The following is a 24,200-nucleotide window of genomic DNA, read 5'->3' on the forward strand; positions in this document are numbered from 1 at the left end:
AATAAGAAAACACTCATGATCAAAAAGGCGCCAAATAAGATTTTCCGTAACAAAGCTTATGCGCACCGGAAAGTCTTACATTTATTTCGCGCCATCCGCTGCCTCGACCAACCGAAATTTGCCGCCTAAAATCGCATATCCAATCAGACAAGTGGCCGCCATTTTCCACCAATGAGCGTCGATCCCGCGTTCTCGCCATCGCGTCATTGTCATATCTCAAAAATTAGTACAACAGTGCAGTGAACCCCGACGGTTAATTGACGATTTTTCCGTGAAATATCATAGTATATATCTAAAGGTGAGTAACAATTTGTAATATTTACAATAAAAAGTGTTCATCCGATATTATTTTCTGATTTACACGAGTAGAAGTCTACATATATCGGAAATATTCCACAATTTCTTTCTGCTGTGACGGTGAACAAGAATTCATGAACACCCGAGCTACATTTTGATAATAATATATAATTTTAAGTAATAAATATTTGTCTATTTTTTAAAAAGATGTCTTGAAACGAATACTGTAAAGTTAAAATAATCGGTTTAAATCGTACCATACAAATCTAGTCAGTCTTGCATCGGCAAAATGGCGGCGATGTCAAATACTATTAATATATCTTCTGTCCTCCTTTCACACCGTGCGTTTGAGTTAAGAGCAAAAGAGACGGCGATATTTCCGATAAGTAGATTTAAAGTATGCTGCACACGTAACTAGACACGTCTTCGTTCTTCGTAAACAAGTCCGACGGCAGTGTTGCCATTCTTTACACAACTATACCGCCCGAAGTTTGGGGAATATTTATGATGTAATGAAAGACCTATGTTATAAAATACAAATATATAAATTATTATAATTATAAGGTTTTTAAATTTCAAATTTGATTAATTTTCGTACCTATGGACTAATTTGTATCTAGTGTAATATAGGTCCATTTTAAATATACAATTTATTTATTTCTGTTTATTTGTAGGTTCCCACTCCAAATGGTAGTAATTCTATTCTATATGACATATTTCCAACGAAATTATCAAATATAATTAAAATTTTGATATACGAGTAAAACTATCTCTCTAAATCACAAGACAATATTAATTAGTTGCCAAATTATTCTAGACAAAATCTAAGAAAGTTGTGTATTATTACAGAGTTAGTTAAAATAATCTGGTCATGTGGTGATATAATACTTCTACTGAATACCACGAGTATCAGCGCCACGCTGTGGCAAAAAGGGGAACTAAAGAACGCGTCGTCTCGGAGCTCCACGCCGCTGCCGCGGAGCGCGGACAGGGTGACGCGTGCCTCGATTGCGCAGTCGAGAATTTGATTCCGTGCGTACGGACGTATTTTACCGTCGTCCGTAGCGTCGCGTTTATACGTTTTGTTTACTCTTATTAGATATCAACTTTAACTATTAGTGCGTGATGAACCTTAAAGTTACTACGGTGTAAAGTTAATCGCGCTACTAAACTAAATACAAATATTTTTTGGTTTCTGCTAGGCGAAGAGCGTCGCGGATGCGATCGGGGAGTGCGTTCGCCCTGTGTTCGGCTGTGCAATTGGACTCCGTTTCGAAGATGTCTACGTTGAGTGTTCGTGCCCCTGGCATCCAGGCTACCACCATGCTGGACACAAGGTCTCTCAGAGTGCGCGGTGTCACTAATATTGACACAGTGCGAAGAAACTTATTTGGGTGCACCGACAGAGAAGAGAACAGGAGATTTGTTGAACGTGAGTTGGCTCGGCAGCTGGAATTAGACAGTCAAAGATGGGGCTTCGATTTCGCAAATGAGAAACCTTTACCGGGGCCGCAGAGATTCGCATGGCAACTGGTCCCTATATCGAGTATCCCAGTGGCACTCAGAAGAGCACCAATCACGGTCGCTACACCCAAGCCGAGTACACCCTCGCAGGAAACTCAAGTGGCGAGTCCAGAGAACACGAAAACCCAAAAAAGGATAACAGGTCAGTGGTCAATACTAACATTCATAGATGTTTTTATTAACTTCGTAGCTATAACAACAACTTCTGTTGTATTCACAAGCGTAATTACAAAAATAAACATTCTGTAAAACGTCACGTTAGTTCTATCTCGCTCTGTGGTTGACTAATTGACTTTTATGATTTATCCGTATATGTAAAAGGAAACAATTTTAGTCTTTAAATCCCTTGAGTGAAGTAAGAAAATTGCTTGCGAAATTATTAGAGTTAGTGCAATAGCACGTGGTAACAGAATGGAACAAACTCAAGGTCATTTAGCGTTGTGTTCGACGCGACTTTTATCGGACAATGCAATTGTTTTGTTGATCCTACTAATGCATACAAACATAATAATTTATTTGTTCAGTGATTCGTGATACATTTGTACATATTATACTGAACAACTACTAAAAATATTTTAAACATCATCTTCGAATGAAATCCAGATTTTTTTGTACTAGAAAATATCTATTTATTATGGAGTAGTCTTAAAAACCAGCTCGTTGCGTACAAATTATCATCATTCAATGTTTGACGCGTTTGTTTATTAATGTAAATCCAAGTTATGTCTTTAGGGCTTTTTTTTGTTTTAAAATCTTTTGTGTTATAACCCTTTTATACCAGAACAATGCTGTTGATTACTTTCCTTTATTAAAGTAAAGGTCGACCGGCAATTTTTTGTCCATATTGGGTGTTAACTTCATAAAGGTTCGAAGTAGGAAGTCTATTATTGCGTAATTTATAACATTGTAATTAAAAATTAAAACTTAATCCTTTCTTAGTTGCTTTTAAATTTGACATCCGGTACAGGCTTGTTTTACTTATGAAAAAGTTGTCGTACTGCTTATTAATTTAGCGAATTTGATCAGTAAAAAAAACAAAAAGGGTTAAGATGTTGGGTGTCGGATTTTAACGGTATTGGATTTGATTCCTGGTTACAATTTTTTTAATTTAATACGATTGCTATAAAGTTATAATTAGCAATTTATTATAATGTTTACTACGTCTGTTACGGATTAGTCTGATTCGCGTGGTCCCACACATGTGCGAACTAAAATAGGCCAAGTGTGGGAGCGAAGGAATATTATAAACAAACGGATTATGTAGGTCATAATATCACTTGTAGAGACCGCTAAATACAAGCGTAACACATGTTAGGCAAATTTAAATAATCTACTTGAAATTGAATTTGCTGCAACACTTGAATATATTGCTAGGTTTATTGAAAGTAGTTTTATAATTTATTTATCATAAAAAATATACACAAATCTTCTCCATCATTCTTATAAGATTTTTAATAATTTTAGTATATTAGTAGATAATGCTTTTATAATCGATTGTGTAATTCAAATATAATTGCCAACAACGTTACCGATATAATTTGTTACGCTCTGAATAAATATGCGTTGCATAAACGATCGCTCTTATACTATGCAACGTAAGAAAATATATGACTAGCATTAAACGAAAATCTAAATTTTACCTGTCAACTGTCAAAGCATCAAAAAAAAATCCTGTTTAAACTAACTATTTTTCTTCGACTTTACTTGCGCTTTCATAATTCATTGAATTCACGCAACCATTGAGTTATTGTTTTTTTAGAATATAAATATTTCAATTGATGTTTCCTAATAGTAACGTACGTTGCGTAGTAAATATCTCATGTCCTTGTTGCACCCACGCGCGGGATTCTCCTCGGCACTACTCGTCAATTGGCGCCATTTTGCAAAATGGCGACCTAATTTCTATCTTAATTGCGGTAAATCATAAAGAAGATTCGCTGAATTGTAAACGACTTATTTTTAATTCTGTTAATTTTCTTTATATTTATATTATTTATTATTACTAGATTTATTTTTCAAGTCGCTTAACCATGAAATAGAGCGTTTACTTTCGGCAGATGTATGTTTTTACTATGAATTTCTAAGAGTACTCTAATCGCACTTTGGGGTCACGGTTTCATTGTCTGGAACTGACCAGCCGTAGAAACTATGTAGGGGGTCTAAGAAATAATCGTGTCGCCCAATTTCTTACGTCCCTTTGCTTGTTACGGAACATAATTATACCTTTTGGGGGGTTCATCGAACTTTACGATTTGATTTGCGTATGGGAATGTTACTGGACATCTGCGGGGTTTCTAATATTGTATTGTAGTATTGCATTTGAAATGTTGTCCTCTAGTTTAAAGTTACGATCAGATTTCAATTCGATAATTTAAATGACCGTTGTTAATTTTTTAAATGTTAACATTTTTGCTACAAAAAAATTGCCACAACTCTTTTAAAAACAGTTGAAATTTATTTAACCGATTCTTATACCCTGAATAAGCTGATAGAATTTCATAAAAATAGATCAAGTCGTTCGGAGGAGTATGGTAACTAACATTGTGATACGAGAATCTCATAAATAAGATTAATAACTCGGCAGTAAATAATTAAATCTAACTAGTACAGCATTCTAACGCGAAATATTATTAATTGTAGCCGAATTGCATACGTCCCTTATAAATCCGCATTGTGATTCGTAATGCGCGGGCGCAGTGGCTCGTGCCCTTTGTGTTGGCACCCTCGCATGACACCGCCAACGGTCATATCGATTTTTTAACTGTCATTTCTCCCTCTATCTTTCCCGTCATTGTAATGCAAAGATCACTGTTGCAGAACAATATTGTTCTAAAAGTAATAAATTAAATTTTTTATTATTTTAACTTTTTATGCAATAAAATGTAATAAAAACGTATATTGTACACAGTTTATTTATTTATATATTTATAATGGCTATCATATTTTTTTTTATTCGAAATTTAAAAAATGTTACAATTTTTTTTCGGTAGTATACTTTAGTACAAAATTATTGGGACATACGAAATTTGGAGTAAAAATTGTTAAATGCGGGTGATATATGTGCTGTCAGCGCACGTGTTGTGAATTTTCAAATTTGGAAAGACCGGGGGCCGGTAACGGTCTCCCCTGCATCTGCTGCTTCACAATATTTATAGCCTACCCTACGTTCGGTTACCGTGTTGCATTTGCGAGGGATGCGTATAGCTTTAGTATTATTATTTTCAACTCAAATCTATATTATTTTAATTTGTAACTCAATTAGATAGCTTGGAAAATATTATAAAATTCTATTTTTACGTTTTTTTTTTCGTTTTAATTTTTCATTTGTTTTACAAAAAGACAAACTATACGATTGAATAAATTAAGATCGTTTAATTTACAAGTCCTTGTTTGTCAAATCTACCTACAGACTACATCTGGGTCACAGAGTGACACATAAAATAAATGGCCACAAATTACACGTTGTCCTGTTTCGAGTCACTTCCAACGACACTTGTTAATTGCAGACAACACTTGCACTTGTTAACATTTTGCAATCGGTGACCACCGGCATGAGACTAATGCGTCAAAGTACGTTACAGTTCACACGGAAACCGCCCGCGCTCACGTGTGTATCAACCCTAAGGAAACAAGCAATGTAAGATATGGTTCAATGCGCCCAACGGCTGCGAACGTTTGCCGATAAAAAGTAAAGTTTCACAAGCTTTTCTATGCCAATGCCACGAATGGCCAGCTCTGAACCTTTAGTTCCGAGTAACGAGTACGCGTCTTAGCTTTGAACTACTTCCTCATACCTATTTGGATATAATTGCATCCATACAGATGAAGTTGTCGAGCTTCTTTATAAATTCAACAGACGTGTTCTATGATATTGAACAACTAAGATTCTCTTATCGTAAATTTATACAAAAGATATCTTAATAATTAGAACGAAAATATGTTTTTATATTATAATATCGACAATGGAAACACACACGCACAGTGGACACTATTTTTTTTTAAGTATAATACATAAATTTCAAGAACATTCAAAAACTTTCATAGCAAATCTTTCTTACTATCACTTCACTAACGCTATGATAAATAAATAAAATTAATAAAACTCGTGTAACCTTTAACCCCTTGAGGTAACTAGTTTGTTTTTACATTTTCCTCCCCCTCGTAAGAAAGTTCGTAGTAAAATGCATAAAAACAGCTGATAAATCAAGTTCTGTCACGGGCGAAGGACCTCGAATGTTTGTCTATGGGAAAGCCAAAAGACGCAGAGCGTAAAATCTCAAATTCCATTCGCCCCTTAGTTCCAGCGAAAGTGAAATTTTCGACTTTTGCTTTCAATAGACCCATGAGTACAATATATAGCAAGTACTATATCTTACTAATATTATAAATGTGAAAGTTTAGATGAATTAGTGTTTGTTACAAGGTATCTCCGGAAAGGCTCAATGGATCTTTATGAAATTTGACACAGATATTGAACATAGTCTGGAAGAACACATAAGTTACTTATTCATTTGTTTTTAACTCGAAATCGCAGCATCATCTAGACAAAGTATATTTAACATAGTACCTTAAAACAAAAGGGAATGGATACAGTAATTAATTTTTTTTAATATTTTTATCGTCAATGGCCATCATTTTATCGTAAATATTTTTATCGCCACAATTACAGTAGCTAAATTCTCTCATAACAATTATATTAAACAACGTTTTGTCAATCTATAATTTACCTGTAACAAGCAGTGTAGCCCTCGCTCCGGGCCATATAATTGATATCGATATATCGCCCTTGTTAATAGCTTTCCCATGACTATGAGATAAACACGTGGGATCCAATATTGGAGTACTTCGTTACATTTAAACAATGATCCTTTTATTATATAATTGCCCTACGACTGGTCAACCGTTAAATTACATTGTTAACTAAATGTTAGTTTAATCTACTTTCTATTTTATTTTACTAGCTGTCTCCTGCGACTACGTCTGCACGGAGTAAACAATACTTAATTAGTAGCCTATGTGGTCTTCCAGGTTATGTTCTAAATCTATATGCTAATTTTCAGCGAAATACATGCAGCCGTTCTAGAAAGATCGATGCATTTTATATATCAGTAAAAAAAAATTATAAAATTCTTAAGCCCATAGTGACTTTCTGGTTACTAATTTTATTTGAATTAGAGACCAAGTTACATCTCGATTTCTCTTTCATACTATTAAAATAATATATTCGAATATAAATCGATACTAATATTTTTAATGCATTTCATACGTTTAATCGATTATCAACTTTATATCATAGTGTTAAAGTATATAATCAAGCGATATGAATACAGTTTCCTTGGACAGTAGCCGTTCAGGATAATCTCAATTGCACCCATAGACCGGTAACCATACAGTCAATCACATTGACAGATGCACTTCTATTTAATTGCCTACACATCTGTTTATGAATATTAGCTGAATATGGAAACTAGGGATGTACCAAAGTTATCGACATATCGATCATACAACTTATCGTTTATTTTGTCGATAGTCGAATAAAATCATTGTGGCATAATATAACGATCTCTTGCAGATTAGCGTCTACTATAGTTTTATATTTATCGATAAAATTTACAGAGCTTTGCACAAATAAACTCCCCCAAGCACACCTCAGTGCAAACAAAGCGAGGGGAGTTTTTTTTTCGCATATATTGCACCGGATCAATAAATAATCGCCGGTGTTTGAACCTCGTGTGAAAATGACCTATACTCTTGCTGATATTTAATTAGTCAACGGACACTTACGTGCAGGATAGTACTAAGTACAGATAAGTGATAAAAAAAAATTGTCAACCACTGTACGCTGCTTCAAAGATTTTTTTTGACATCGTATTGATTTGACATGACAGTCAAATTGACATTCTGTTCAATTTATTGACAATTCTTTTAGAAACGAACCTAGAATCTTTTACATACTAAGCGTCAAAAATATGGTAATTGGTACATTGTCAAAATTCAAATTTCACTTCTTTTATATTCTACTAACTAATGCTCGCGAAGAATTAAAAAATAAGTCATAATCAATCACAACCTATGTGCTCTTCGAGGATATGTTCTACGTCAATGCCAAATATCATCGGAAACCGTTCAGCCGTTATGAAGATATATTTTAACAAACATCCATCATTGTAAACATTCCCATAATATTAGTAAGATTTCGAGTTTTTTTTTAAATTAAAATATTAGCAGATTTTTTTGTAAATTTACTAATATTTCTTTTACCATTCCAACTAAGCTCTAGGCTTGTGCTAGTATATGGTTTACGACAATAGTCGAATGGCGGGATTCGAACCCCCGACCTCGTGATCGGAAATCCGCAACCTTAACCATTAGGCTATTGACGCTTGGATGTATGGTTAAAATAAATATTTTCTGATTGTATTACCTGGCAATACTAAGACCTCAGTTCCACTGGGGTGGTCGCTTACCCCTACACTTCAGTGACAAGCTTTAACACCAAACAATTCCGACATCAATCATATTTTATTATGTTCAATTTAAACTCGGTAGCGTTATTGTTTTAATGCAACGCGTCAATTTCAATCAGGCAAAATGTCGGATTTTTTTTTTGTTCCGTCTGACAACCGGACAAAGAGGGCAACGCCATTCTGTCAAATACGTTAGCAATAAAAATCGATAGCGGTGTTATTTAACAACTATTAGAAATATTTCTTGACAGTAACTTAACACGTACAATGCTGGCACTTTCAAGTAGGGCTTGTGCCATTTAACGTGTTAAATGGATTTTTTAAATGCAATATTTTTAATAAAATAATAGTTGTAGTCTTTTAAAAGATCGTTAACTCTCAGGTTAGTGACTTTTAGTATATTAAAAGCAAAAAAAAAGATATACGTAATTATAATTCTCTAACTAAAATATGACAAGCCGAATCATTTCTTCGTAGTCTCAAATTGTGCAAACCGTAATGTTCCGCATACTGAACAAGATAAGCAGTTGTGGTACTTTACTTTGTAAATAACGGTTCCAAGCGTTTTATTTTAAGAGCTGAAAAAAATCAGCCAGCATTTTATTTAACTGGAAAAGATTAAATAGAAAAAAAAACAATAAAAAAGTATTTTGGTTGCAGACGTGAAGTAATCCATTATAGAAAGTATATACTTATATACTTCAAAATATTATAAATGCTAATGGTTGGATGGATAGATGGATGGATGTTTGTTTGAAGGTATATCAAGAACGGCTGTATGGATTTTGCTGAAATTTGGCATAGATGTAGAAGATAGTCTGGAAGAACTCATAGGCTACTTATTAAGTTTTTCTTTAATCCCGCGCAGACGGAGTCGCGAGCGATAACTAGTACAAAAATAAAAGTAATTTAAAGTAGAAAATCAACGGATACAAAAAAAAATAACACGCAACACAGAAATGTTCTTAGTGCGGAAGTGGCATCCGTGGGAACCAACACCCTGTGACGTCACAAGGACTACTCGACCACCCTTGAGGGTCATAACAATCACTTAAATTACTTATTAAGTGCCTACGTTAAATCTTGATAGTCTTAAGTATTTGAAATCGTAAATAATTACTAACTTTATGTAAATTGCAATTAAAATTCGCACAATTCTATTTATTATGTATCTAAGTCTCAATAAACATGATACTTAGGTGATTGAACTATAGGAAATTAACATAGTATTTCTTAAACATAACCCAACTTGTATCATAACGCACCTAGGTCTTTATGCAAATAGGTTAAAGACCAAGTAGTGTCGTATTCCAATCCGGTAATAATAACGAAGTAACGGCCCGAGCCGAGGTTCCTGAGGGAGCCCTCGAGCTTAGTTACTCTTAAACGAGGTTTAGGCTAAATGACATCTGCGCTCAGCCACCTCAAGCTCGGTGAAGCTGTAAATGCCTCCTCAAGTCAAACACTGGCAATCAGTCACAAAAAAAAAACAAAAATAGTGTCGTATAAGTGTAGTTCCTTAAAGGGCGACAACGCATCAGTAGTTCCTCTGGTGTTGCAGATGTCCATGGGTGTCGTTGATCACCTCGGTGTTCCCGTCGCTCGTTTGCTCTTATAAAAAAAAAGTATTTTTATATTCCATTCTAGCTGTCGCCCGCGATTCCATCCGCGAGGAATAAAAAACAACTTAGTAGCCTATGTGTTCTTCCAGTCTGTGTTCTACATCTATGCCAAATTTTAGCGAGATTCATGCAGCCGGTTAGGAGATACATACAAACAAATTACCATCCATCTAAACATTCGCATTTATATTAATAAGATATCATTATACAGATATAAATATTTAAAAAAAAAACTATTTTCTAAATATGGTTCTTAAATTTACTTTGTAGAATAAAACTATTGCTTAAATCCTTTATTCATTCGAAGACGACATTGTTTACTAAGTAAATAACTTCAACCCTTTACTGCTGTATGTAAACATAACAAAACAAATCAACAAATAATTGAATAACATCCTAATGTCAACATTAGAAAGTAAATTAAATACTTTCTCTAAGACTTTCTAATATAACATATATTAACTAAGATATAGTAAATTAAATGATGGTCCATAAAATACTTCAATTAACACTTTCCGGTGTTATATAAATAAAAACTCGAACAACCATCTGGTCGTTTACAATCTCATAAAACGAAATAATTAAGAAATGTTTCGAAATACGTTTTTAGAAAGGACTCTGTCCCATAATTATGTAAATGACATCTGTTGTCTGTTTCTGGAAAGGCGTGAAGATGCGTGATGAATTACAAACCCTTGTGTACAGTCCTTGATATTTATAAATCAACATTATTCCAAATGGAATGTTACTATTGAAAATACAATCGCCACTCGAGACGCGGTCGGATTAGGCGTTTCGTTACATTGTTACATTTTAAAGAATCACTATTGTTATACGATAAATCATATCATTTACATTATAACGTTGACAGAAAAAAAATAAGGGTCAATAACTTTATTATAAAAGTGGCCAGTCACATCTTCGCATGGACGACAGTTTTTTTAATCATAATTCTTAAAAGCCAGCAACGTATCTGCATTTCCTATGGTGTTGCGATAATCTATGGTTATCGTTGATCATCTCAGTTTTCCCTCCGCTTGTTTGCTCCCTTCAAAATATACCTAGCAGATGAAAAGTTTATATTTACATGAAGACATCAATGTATGTGGATTTTAAATATATACTAAGGCAAACACTAAACCTAATACAATACTCAAAAGCCTACCTGTCAAGCTGCTAACTTAATTTATAGTTAAACAGGTAAACACTTAACAGAGTCGAGTTTCAAAATGTTTGTCGTTTACTATTTGTACTACGCACTGTACGTGATCCCTCCAATACTCTTACTAGCGTAGGACGAAGAAAAAATTTAGAGGGGTTTTGAGTATTTCCAACACCTTTCACCGTAGCAGAATTACCAAACACGGCAAATACTATTTGATAATTGTGCTTGCTTTTAAATTTAACGTGTTTAATACTTCCCATTGAGTGTATAACATTCTAAAAACAAATTTAAATCAATTACAGAGTCTAAATTTCCCTACTAGATTTTGTAAATAGTTTTTGAGTTTATTTAAAATTAAAGCATGTACATTTTTTTTACAAAAGGCAAACAAAACACGTGTGAAAAATAACTCCATAGGGTTAATCTGTCCAGTCAATCCAGTGTTTCTATTATTCGCGCCAATTCATCTGTCACAAATGTCATCCGAGATGTCGTCCATCTTGAAACTACGACCCCGATTTGACGGATAGCGTTTGTTGAATAGATATTTATGTAAATGCCAAATTGAAATGTTAATTTTCTTTATAATAATTGAGTTGAGTTTATAACTGAATAAATATAAAATGGAATGGTCATTTATAGTTTCACACGTATTATTTGTTAACAGACATATTGTTGAAGATACATGAACATTTAATTAAGAAAACATATACTAAACTAATATTATAAATGTGAATGTTTAGATGAATGGTTGAATGGATCTCGATGAAATTTGGTATTAATATAGAACACAGTCTGGAAAACACATAGGCTAATAATTAAGTTTTGTTTTAATTCCGCTCAGACGGAGTCGCAGGCGACAGCTTGTACTAAAGTAGAATTAATAAATATTTTAATCTATCGATATTATATGGCCAAAGGCGTACACAATTTATTTTGTCATTATTAATGTTAATAATACGTATATTTCGTTTAAGTTTATTTGTACGGTATAAACAAAAACAAACATAAAGTACTGCGTACCATAATGTACTAAGGCCATGCCCCTTTGACCCATGCACTCTGACACTCACATGATTTATTACCATCATCATCTTTGCATTATGCTTTTCAAACAAATCAAACCGGACTCGAATCATATTATTCACTTCTTGTAAATATAATAACAAAACGACTGAAAAATCTAAAAACGTTATAAGTTGTCGAAAATCTCAAGTTTTGCTTTAGGACTTTAGTACTTTTTTTATAAAACATCTTTCGAGCATTGGTACAATTTACCTTCAACACTTTAAGGTCATCCTTCTCGATAGGAAGCACCCTCCTTTCCATATATGACTGGCATCTAGACTTTCCACCCTCATACGTAGTCACTTTCACGGTTAAATTCTTTACTTGAATAAAAAAATGTCATGTCTGTTGCTTCTATATTCTATGGTATTTGAATAGAGGCCACAGCAATAATAACAAGCCGTTGTTGAAGACGTAAATTCATATTTCATTGAATTCAAGATGACAATTAAAGATATAGAGTTACGAAATGAATTTAAAATTAAATTTATACAAATATTAAATGTATAATAGAGCTAATTGTGTGTGAACGTAATGTGAAATATGAATATTGATTATGCTAATTAAAATCATTTCCAACAAGGGGTTGTGAACAGATTTTTATTAACTTCACAAAAGGAGATTCACAATCTTACTTTTTATATATATTAAAAGCGAATGTTTAGATGGATGTTTGTTTGTATTGAAGGTATCTCCAGAATGGTTCAACGGATCTCAATGAAATTATGCAGGGATGTAGAACATAATCTACTAATGAAGGTTTTTCTTTAATTCCGCGCGGACGAAGTCGCGTGCGTCAGCTAGTTACAAATTCCTTCGTTGAGGAAGTCAATAATAACTGTTAACCCCATGATTAATATAATCGTGAGATTTTGTATTAAAAAAAATACACAGTCGGTAAAATTTTGTTTGGTTTCCCAAGACAGTAATTCGCAATCAACGCATCAGTGCACATTTGGGTTGATACCCGAAAGTTTTTGCACCGTTATTTGAGGCTTTAATCGTCAAACTGTGAGTTTTAAATCGAAACAATAGAATATAAACATTATCATCTCTTTCATTTACTTTGAATAGAACAAGGACAGTTTTTTATATAGTGAAAACTGTACTGATATATTTTAATCTACTCTGTCTACTTTATTAGAACTTTATTTTAGAGAATAGGGCAAAATCAATGCTTTGTTAAGATTAGATAAAGACTTAATTATCATATTGTAACATTGGTTCACATATCCTACGTACTTCTAATATATTGTTATAAAAAAATCCGACACTGTGCCGGTGTACTGACGCAACACTAGCCTTAATAAAATGTCCACGTTTATGTCCCCTCACTAATCATTCTGACAATTGACATTGTAACGAAAGCGCGCCATTCGCGTCAAAGGATGTTACTAAATGTCTAAAAATATAATCGATTTTCTTAATAGTGTGTAATTAAATTGGCGTATTTTCAGTACAATATGAACTAAATTAATTTATGATTCATTTTTAAATGAACTCATGCGTTAGTTAACAGGATGCACGCAAGGTTTCACAATAATTACAGAACAGTGACCTATCGTCTAAAGTTGCCAACCCTAGCTCAAACCATCCGACGAAAAGGGTAACTGAGACATGTAACTCTTTTCAGTATCTAGTTTAAAAAACAGAGGAACATATGAACTGTGTCTAACTAGCGATTCCGTTATCTTGTAGGCCGAGGCCCTAGTAAGGTATGGCCTTCCTTCTAACGGTAAAAAATTGCCTACTTTTGACTTCATTCGTTGTTTACTTTACCTCTTTTGCTATTACGGAAAAATTGTCGGATTATATGATTTTGACACCCCTAATGATAGCAATTTATCAATAGATAAAACTTTATGTTGACTTACCCGTATTTTAAGCCAATATAGAATGTGTCATAGTCAATAGTTTCGATTTTTTTGACCTTAGCCTATTTAAACAATTGACGCATTGTAATTTCTGTGTATTCTTGATGACAAATTGTAAATTTTGACCTTTAGCATAAATCATGATACGGCCATTCTAAAAGCCCTTTTTTGTTTAAAAATATTCCACTTCGATAACTTTACAACATTGTCAATTATTCAATTGTTTATTTACCAAATAGACTGAGTGTGACGATTTAAAAAAAATTGCGCAGTGCGGGGCTCGTCTGGCGGCGCCTGCGCATCGGGGTCATCGAACTGACAAGCTGATGTTATTGAACGTGGCACTACCATAACACGCAGTAGGCAAACATAGGGCTACCAGTGGTTGTAACTGGCCTACGACAAACTATAAAAAAAACGAAATCATAATTTTACGACTCTCTTAAACGTACACCAGTCTTCTAATTTGTGTTTGGATAGTCCTTTTAAAAATGATTAAAGAAAAATTGTAACTATCCATTAAAGGTTGGCAACGCTTCTGCAATGATGTCTATGGGCAGCAGAATTCAGGTGACCGCTTGCTCGTTTGCCACCTTTTAATTAACTTAAGCAACCCTAATGTTGCCATGGAATAGAGTTTGCATGTTCAAAAGCATTTTGTTAACCGATTAGGCACACATCTTAAAATACACAACAAGAATCTTATGCACCACTGATAAGAAATAAATAATTAACCCTGCTTACCATACTATACCTTTATAAATGTAAAAAATCAATTGACTTTAACTGCCTTACAAAACTTCATAAAATCTTTTAAACGAAGGCCACATTGAATAAACTAAACACAATCTCAAGCTATTTTGTTTTGTAATTTATTTATTATATCTACAAAACCCACGGATTCTTAGCAATTTTAAAAGTAATAATTTTTACGTCGTGATTTTATAAAAAAATCTAGTGTGTATACAGCCTTATGTCAGTGTTAACGGTACACATGACAACGCCTTTCGAGGCCCGACACTAAATTTGAATAACAACGTATGCATTTTTACAACATAAACAATATCTGTATCCTTTTTGCTTCGACATTGTAGATGTTAAATTATTTAAAAACAAACAAGAATATATTTAGAATTGTTAACAGGTTAACGACTTGTATTTTTTTTTTAATTTTGTCTGATAAAGTTTATTTTAAACATTTTTTGAATATGAGCCAAATAGTTTTGTGCTAATTCTAACAAAATATATTATACAATAAATGTGTTCTTTGTTTAAAATTGTTTTTAGTCTGTGGTTGTTACTTATTACGTTTTTACATAACGGTAAAACGGTAACTAAGTTCAAGTAATTCAGTTTGCTAGATTTTTAAGACAATGTCAAAGAGGTGATTGAACTCAACTAAGTTAAACGTTCCTTTTGTATTATGAATTTTATTTTAATACATAAAATGCAATGAGATGTTATTACAAAAACTAAAGTTATTAATGTTTGGAAACATCGGACATTTCTTAAGCAGTTTCTAAGTAAAGATTTAATTATCAAGAAGTTATACAATTGTTTTTGCTAGAGAAAGTGTTAAATTAATTTCAACTAAACATGTTTTTGACAATTGTAAACGTTAACAACAACAAGACTTCAACATATCATGAATAATGTTTGTTTAATTTGCAAGTAAATATTTACGATTTCCGTAGTCCGTCGCGTCCAGAATCGACCATTAACCTTACCATGCCAAAATCGACACAACAATACTGAGTTTACAAACAAATAAAGTTCGTCGCACTCACTCTATTAATGAGTGAGAGAGACAGACGCCTACGCTAAACGTTTGGGCAAAGGGGTTATTCAACTTTCGCGGGCTTCTGCACGAAATTGTCGTAATCGCTCCAATTTTATTGGGTTATTTTTACAATGACAATGAATTTTAGAAAAGTTGACGTTCTAAATTCAAAATGTTTATATAATCGACCAGTTACAAATGTCAACTTTTTATTTTTGTATTTACTAGTCTGTCGCTATTTTTTATTCGTAAAACCGATAATATTTTAGACGCAAATTATCCGCCATTTTAAATGTTTTTACAATTGCGACAGACTGGCCATTATCATTTGATTTGTAATGACCAACTGTATAGCAATATGTACACAAGATAATGTGTTTGTAAACTTATGACCAATTAACTTATTTATTGCGTTTAAATTGAGATTATTCACTATCTAAAATAAAACTTGGTCATTTTAATTGCCTTTTAAATTATTTGAAACCAAAAGTTTTAATTAAAAAAACTAAAGTCATTGAGTCATTATGTTGGTATTTACGAACGTCGGTGGCTCATGGGTCAGGCCCTTCATCTCGAATCCCGCCATGTACCAATGTGTTTTTCGATTTCCGATCTACATATGTACATTTATCCGACGTTCTTACGGTGAAGGAAAACATCCTGATGCAACCTGCACATATCTGAGAAGATATTCAAAGATATGTGTGAAGTCAACCAACGCGCACTTGGCCAGCGTGGTTGACTATGCCCTAATCACCCTTAACTTAGGGTAGGCTCCCAGCGCCTCAGTGTGAACCTATAGTGAGCTGATGATGATGATTGGTTGTTTGACGTGTTACGAAATTAAAACAAAAAATGTGTATAATTACTAAAAAATATACGTAATATTGTCAATTATAATCTATTAATACTCATAAAGTAATGTATTTCTATGTAAGAAGTTGTTTTCATCACGGTTAGTAATGAAAAAAACATTACGTGCATGACAAACGTCCTGCGATGCCTAGATGATGGATGATGTTATGCAAAAAGTCGTCAACGTTGTTTAATACCGATATGGAAAATAATTCACACCCTTATGATAGTGAATGTGTTTTATAAATAAAAATGAAAGTATACTAACTATATCTCTCGGTTTCTGTCGCTCAATTTAAAATAATATTATCATTTTTTCATGTTTGTTTTTTATTAATCTCATTAAAAAATAATCTTATAATTGAATACCAAATTATTTTTAGACATTACTGTTTTAAGCGGTAAATATCCGACCTTCACAAATTACACGCAAGTGTAATTAAACTGTTTTAGGACAGAGAAAGTGCTGCGCTCCGCTTTCGTAACTGTAAATTATCTTACGCCTTTAACACCGTTTACATTATGTTTACCGCAAGTTTCCACTTACGAAACATATACAAAAACGTCATTCCAAAAGTTTAAAATAAGAACTAAAAAATGAATAAAGCGATTTCAAGATGTACATAACGAATACCATCATACATTGCCATAGATTGTTACATTAAACTTACATCTTTTATCGTGGGTTTCTGAGATCAAAATCTTCTTTTCAAACACGTTGTTATCTCTGTTTTGTCAAATATCACAGGGATGACGATATGTTTTATACAGAGATTTTTGTCTCGGAAATCCACGGTAAAAGGCTTAGTATGAAATAACTATAAACTTTTTTTTCCGTTGGACACTTCCTATAGTTATAACCGTTTGATATTAGACCACTTCAGTCCTTATACAGACTATTATTTTAATAAGCGGTCATTTGGTCCTAGTACAATTATCTCGAATACTCAGAATACCAGTGGAAAATCTAAAAAAGTAATTGACTTGATTGAAGTAAATTATTTAGAATTACGTGTATACCTTAGCGTGTTAAGTTCGTGGGAATTTTAACTTATGATATTTAAGTTGAAATACATTTATTCTATTACTAGCTGTCGCCTGTGACTCCGTATGCGCGGGATTAGAAAAAACTTAGTAGCCTATGTGTTCTTCCAGACTATGTTCTACATGTTATGCTTAATTTCAAACCTTTAAACAAAAATCTGACCACTCAAACATTTGCTTATATTAGTTAGAAATAAGATTTGTTACGTTTTTGGTTTAAATTGAAAGTATTTTTTTTATATCATTGCAATATTTTAACGTGTTTTTTTTTCTTGCAGGTAAGAAATTCCAACGTAATTCAAAATGGTGCATCATACGCGTAAGTTGTTAGAAATCGTTATTTTCCATACAAACTCGATCTCGCCAACATAGCTTCTAGATTAATTTTATAGTTGCCCTGTTTTCTATTACTTATAAAGAATGATGCAACATGTATCAAATAATATCAGTCACAATTTCTTATTCATAAGACATGTCAAATACAATTAATGTTTTTGAAAACCGGTATACAGTTATAAAAACACGATACTATGATACACCCATAAATGGATACTAAATATTCGATATTACTAATATTATAAATACGAATGTTTAAATGGATGTTTGTATCTCAAGTACGGATCAACGGATTTGGAAAAAAAATGGCATAGATGTAGAACATAGTCTGAAATAACACATGATTTTAAATACCACACAGACAAGGTCGCGGGCGACAGCTAGTGCATAACAAAATCCTTCATCCTATCCGTTTTATAAAGGTGTTGATACACTATGCTACTTCGTTGTTATAAGAAAACGTTATTAGTATGCTACTGTTATTTCAATCCGTTAGTGAACAACTCCCTTTCTCGCCATTCTAATAGCGCTTAAACGGTCGAGAAGTGCGTTCCGTTTTACGTTTTGTTGGCATTACATTCGCTTGTACGCATTTGTTGTTTATTGCGCGTGTTATCGGGTAACATTTTGTCTCGACCCTCGTTACTGTTTTATGCGTAACACTGAAAGCGCCGGCCATGTACTGCTTTGCTTTTTGGGTCAAGTGCGGGCTACCACTTTGATAGATGCTGTATTTGATAAGAAAGGTTTAGTCAATTGTTTATTAAATAAAATTACCCTAATCTGGATAGGTTGACAACCCTATGTTAAGGTTGACTCTAGACTATTATTTTAACAATGTTACTTCGTAAAGTTAAAATAAGATTTAATATTCAACGTAATAAAATCCTATGTATCCAAATTAAGAAGGCGTTACTTACGTTCATGTATACGAGACCGCAATCTGATTTGTATAAAGATCAAATAACATGTGGTACTCACCGCGTAATGCGAAACGGATCCCTGTGCGGTTTTACTGCACATCTCTGATGTCATGACATTTGAGACAATTTGCTGTCGCCCTCTCGGATTTGCTAACCGAGATTTCCTTGATACAATCGTTGTTACGATAAACTTAAGTACATTAAATTACCTATCTAAATTTTGTTATAGCAATCGAAAAACTAGATCTATCAATTGATAGATCTAGTTAGATTATATCTAGTATAAATTAAAATAATCTACGGATCCATTATTGTTATCGATGTTGTTGAAGTCTAATCTAGATGTTATAATAGAAAAAATCATCCTGTATTGTTTAGTAGAAACTAATCTAATTATAAAAATACACCAAAAATACAACGCACTAGGACAAAATAACAAAGAATTGCCTCACGATAATGAGTTCAAGGGCTATCTCATCTCAGTCAATGAGTTACAATTACTAAATGGGACCTTCGTAGTTTTTGTGGCCCACTAACCCCCTTTTCTAATACAAGATAATATTTTTTTTATTGTCAAGATTACGCTTAATCTCTATTTGATGACGTTTGTCTCCTAACTGAACCCCCGAGGGCTTTTGAACTGACCTATATTTAAATAGTATCATTATTTAAAAAAATATCCTACGTTCTAAATGTTTTTCTGTGAAAATATCTCACTTTTTCTCATGAATCTTTTTTTAATTTATAGAGATATAATTTTCTATCATACACTTTTTAGCTTAGGTTATTGTTTTTAAATTTAATTTACTTTTAATGACAAATCAACTATTTTTAGAACTGGCTGACAATTTTTTTACATAGTCATGAGCATAATTTACGCACGCTGATGCGCGCCGGAATAGGCTACTATTTTTTTTTTATTCTGAGCTTACAAAGTTGCAGGCGACCACTATATTAATTCAAGTTTCATGCCAGTATTAATCCACTGTAAATGTTGCCGTTAAAAGAACAACGAACAGGCAGACAGACGGCTAATATGTCTGATAATTCACGTGCGCGACTTGTATTACGAATTGTATGACCGTTTATTGTACCTCAAATGTTCTGCTCGAGCATAATGCCCTCACAATGTTACACTTCTCTGAATACGAACTGACTGGGTGCGTTAAGACACTTGGATATTTTCTTAGAACAAACTCATCTAGGGTTGGCAATTTATTTTTCCTAAAAATACTTTTACGATATATTAAATTGGCCAATGTGACCATATAAGTATCTATTAATGATGTATGAGTAAAGGGGAAATACATTATAACATGTTTTCTTTTTCTAGTCCATTTTGGTTAGATGACAACCCTATAGCCTAATCATCCAGTAAAGGTTTTAAGTTACCTGTGCGACTGAAAGGAACGATATTATCATACAGCGTTCTCTCTCTCTCTCTCATTTACTATTCGAGAGAGCTCGTAAACTGATTTCGGAGCGAACGAAAAAAAATTGTTTTGGTTTTTTCACAACGGGCCATCGACTCCAAAAAAAGCTGGCTTATTGGAGATTTTGTACTACGCCGTAAATAAACTACTACGGGACGCTTGTTTTTTTTTATTGTAAAGCGTAAATTCGAACGTGTTTAGGCAACGGTCTTACTAGTACTTTAGTTACGTGGCGTATGGTACTGCGTTTTATTTTTTTCCTTATCAAAGTGAAGTAGGTCACAGCTAATCTAATGTTTTTTTTTTTACGTACGCTGTAGTATTTTATATTCAGCCAAATACATTTTTATCTGTCGCTGTATTCAAAGAGGTTTTATATAAACAATGAATTAACGCTATATTACTTTGGATTGTAATTTTAAAATAGAAAAATAGACTTTACAATCTGTAAAGAACAACGTCTTTCGTAGTACGGTTACGACAACTTAAGTTGTCTAATGTTTTCATTTATAATTATATTTTAATTGAGCAGAAACTAGCTATCTGAAGGAAGCTGCCCGGCCAATGCAATCTCGGAGATGCGCGGTCACTGACCGTGCGAGCGAGATACCGCTATACGAAAGAGCGAAACGCATAAGATGCGCGTACGCACCGAAAAGGAATGAAATTATTGTGTATTATTGTTTGATATTGTTGTGTGCAAGTCCAAGTTGTAGGTGTGTGTTACATTAACGTATTTATTATTAATAAACTATAGAACTACGCCATAAATATATTCAAAAGTATTTAACAAATACAAAAGCTTCCTTATATCCGTTAAACGTTTCTTACAAGGTTGAATTCCCAAATTACTTTGTAAAGTTTTTAATACCTCGTGTATAGGATCGACTAATATGTACCTACAAGGATTATTAACTTTGATTCATGTTCCCAACGTGCCGACACGTTTCGCTCCGTCCTATGTTTGAAATAATAAAAAGCCTTTGCCTTCACGCATAATAAATATACAGAAGCGTTCTATAAAGGTTACTACGATCGAAGAAAAATATTATTCATAACCTTGTGGCCAATTAAAGATTACGTAAATTTATTACAGATAAAAATATCTTTAAAAAAACAAAGAAAGCTAACTCTAAAATCAGTCAAGATATTTACGATACAGATTATATACATTTCGTCGAAAAACATTGCTTTTGCTCTGTCGGTCAATATTAAAAAAAAAACAAGTTTCGTTAGCCATCTGTCAATGGCGCATCACTTTTCCCGCCAAACGCATTCCGCGCGCGATTCCCATGCAATATGGCGAGCGTGTTACTCTCGCTACGATAATTTCTAATGATTATGCATCAACCTTACTGCGCCTGCACACCACGAGCTCACGCAACCGACAATACGCTTTCAACCATTCATATTCAAATCTCCACAATCGCATAAAACTTACTGTTTATTGCTTAAAATACACAAATAGGGTCTGTACCCAGTACCCGTCTTTGTGGGTCAAACTGTACCCATTGTTACACTAAGTTGTCCCCTCTGAATGGGAATAGGTTACAGGGGACAAAGGTGGTGACATGTCTAAAGATAGAGAATGGTCAACCCTATTTCGTTCTTAGGTTATGTTAATGAGATTTAATTGAGTTCAATAATGGACGGAATGATGGATTCGCAGTGACCCAAAGGTCGCAAGGCGCGATAATTACAATGACTATGATTTTTTTTAATATGTCATACGTATATTATATGTTATGTTAGAGCGTCGGTGGCTCAGGGGATGCAATCCGCAGGTCTTGGGTTCGAATCCCACCATGTACCAATGTGTTTTTCGATTTACATATGTACATTTATCCGACGTTCGTACGGTGAAGGAAAACATCGTGATGCAACCTGCACATATCTGAGAAGAAATTCAAAGATATGTGTGAAGTCAATCAACCCGCATTGGGCCAGCGTGGTTGACTATGGCCTATCACCCTTAACTTAGGGTAGGCTCCGAACCCCTCGGTGGGGACGTGTAGTGAGCTGATGATGATATTATATGTAGTGTCTTTTACTATGACTTACACGTGCAAATACACTATAGAATTCGAAGTCAAAACTTGAAAGGGATGTGTTCTTTTTCGTAATACAATTATTTGTCATGTTGTGAAGTTATTTAACCTTAATCTAACAGTGGTAGACACCAACATCTGTTCTACGAATTGGCTAGCTATACCACGACTAGACAGAAGACGTAGTAATTACGCGTTTGTTTTAATGAGTCGTGCTGGACGCTTAATTTTAGTCATCTTTCCCTTCTTTTTCTTAAAAGTAAAGTATGGGAAGGGCAAATATCTCCTTTTCATGCCATCACTGAAGTCTATAGGCAGGCTTGCCAGTTTACCACCTTATAATGTAAAAAAATTTATACCATAGTATGACGCACTAAATTAATCAAAGTCACATAATTAACGATATAAAATCGTTTGTATAATGGAATTGATAAACAATCACTATCCACAATCTATTGTTTATTTCCGTAATCGTAAAGATAAGTTTCAAGGTATATTGATATACAAGCTGTAGCGCGCAACTCCGTCCGCGCGGTATTAAATACAAACATAATTAGTAGCCTATGTATTCTTCCAGATTATGTTCTACATCTATGCCAAATCCATACAGCCGTTCTGGAGATACCTTCAAGCAAACATCCATCCATATTAGTAAGAAGTAATATCTAACAGGAAACTGCGTCGTCTTTATCATAGAAACAATATTAACAGACAAGACAGACCGTTTTCATAACATATCCTGCGGTAGGTCGGTATATCTGTAAACATAAGCACGTGCGGACTAGCGGTAGTGGGTAGCGGCAACAACAAAGCATTATACAATAATGAACGCCTGTTCTGACGCTTCGACAACTTTTTACACTGTTCACAGTTAACCGTGATGTGTAAAGGAAGTTAAAAAAAAAGTTAAAATAAACGCGTCGAAAGTGAATCGAAATTGGAAAGATTAAGAATATTTAAGTTAAAAAAAGAGATTTTTTTATATTAGTTTATGCCATGTTAACCCACGTTTAAGTTCAACAAATGTCAATCAATTGAATGTCAAGACAAAAGGTCGTTTACCTGTACTTTTGACATTTCAAGAATTAAAATTATACAAAGACTAAGCTTAGATAATAAACGTTTATAAAACAAGATTTAATTATTTATTTTTTGATATGCAATAATGACGTAATTCATTTTATTTGCATTTACAAATCTACATTAATTTTGTACTAAAAATTATTACAAGTTCAGTGCACGAGAATTTAAATATCAAAAAGTTTTTATTCGTCTTGGTAGTCACGATAAACAACAACACAAGAAAAAAGTTATAAAAGAAAATAGAAACTATTGACTACGAAATATGTCTCTAAAAAGAGCCTAAAACATTCACATGCATACAGTCAAGAACATTTATTCCATACCCATTTCAATGTTTTAGTCTAAAACGATTGTATTGTAAGTGGTAAGCAAATTTAATTCTTTAACTGTACTTCATAATCACTATATGTACAAACGAGCATATTCTATTTATAGGCAACAAACACGGATAAGGCAACACTAGATATGGCATGTGGGACAGACAGACCGTCTCTACGCACTTTATCATTACACGATTGTAACATATGCAAATGGCTCGCACTAAGGTCAAGGAATACGTCTATTGCTTTCAATATTTACTACAAGGCTACGTGCAGTTTAACCGTAAACATTGTAACTGTGTTTATTCTTAACTATCTTACTAATATAATATACGAATGTTTAGATGGATGTTTGTTTAAA

General features: G+C 33.5%; 1 protein-coding gene across 2 annotated transcripts in view; it reads left to right on the forward strand.

The window, feature by feature from the left end:
- Positions 1–224: 224 nt before the first annotated feature.
- The window catches only part of LOC106120769 (cyclin-dependent kinase inhibitor 1), a 40,852-nt gene continuing 16,876 nt past the window's right edge, over positions 225–24,200 (forward strand). Inside the window, exons 1-2 of one of the 2 annotated variants that reach the window (XM_013316196.1) lie at positions 225–298; positions 1,500–1,963. In XM_013316196.1, coding sequence (XP_013171650.1) covers positions 1,516–1,963 — 448 coding nt within the window. In that variant the 5' untranslated portion in view covers positions 225–298; positions 1,500–1,515. Of the gene's footprint in view, positions 299–1,288; positions 1,964–24,200 lie in introns of those variants that run through there. The other variant, XM_013316195.1, reaches the window with a different exon arrangement.

This window comes from Papilio xuthus, unplaced genomic scaffold, assembly GCF_000836235.2.
Source record: "Papilio xuthus unplaced genomic scaffold, Pxut_1.1 DF826949.1, whole genome shotgun sequence".
NCBI lineage: Eukaryota > Metazoa > Arthropoda > Insecta > Lepidoptera > Papilionidae > Papilio > Papilio xuthus.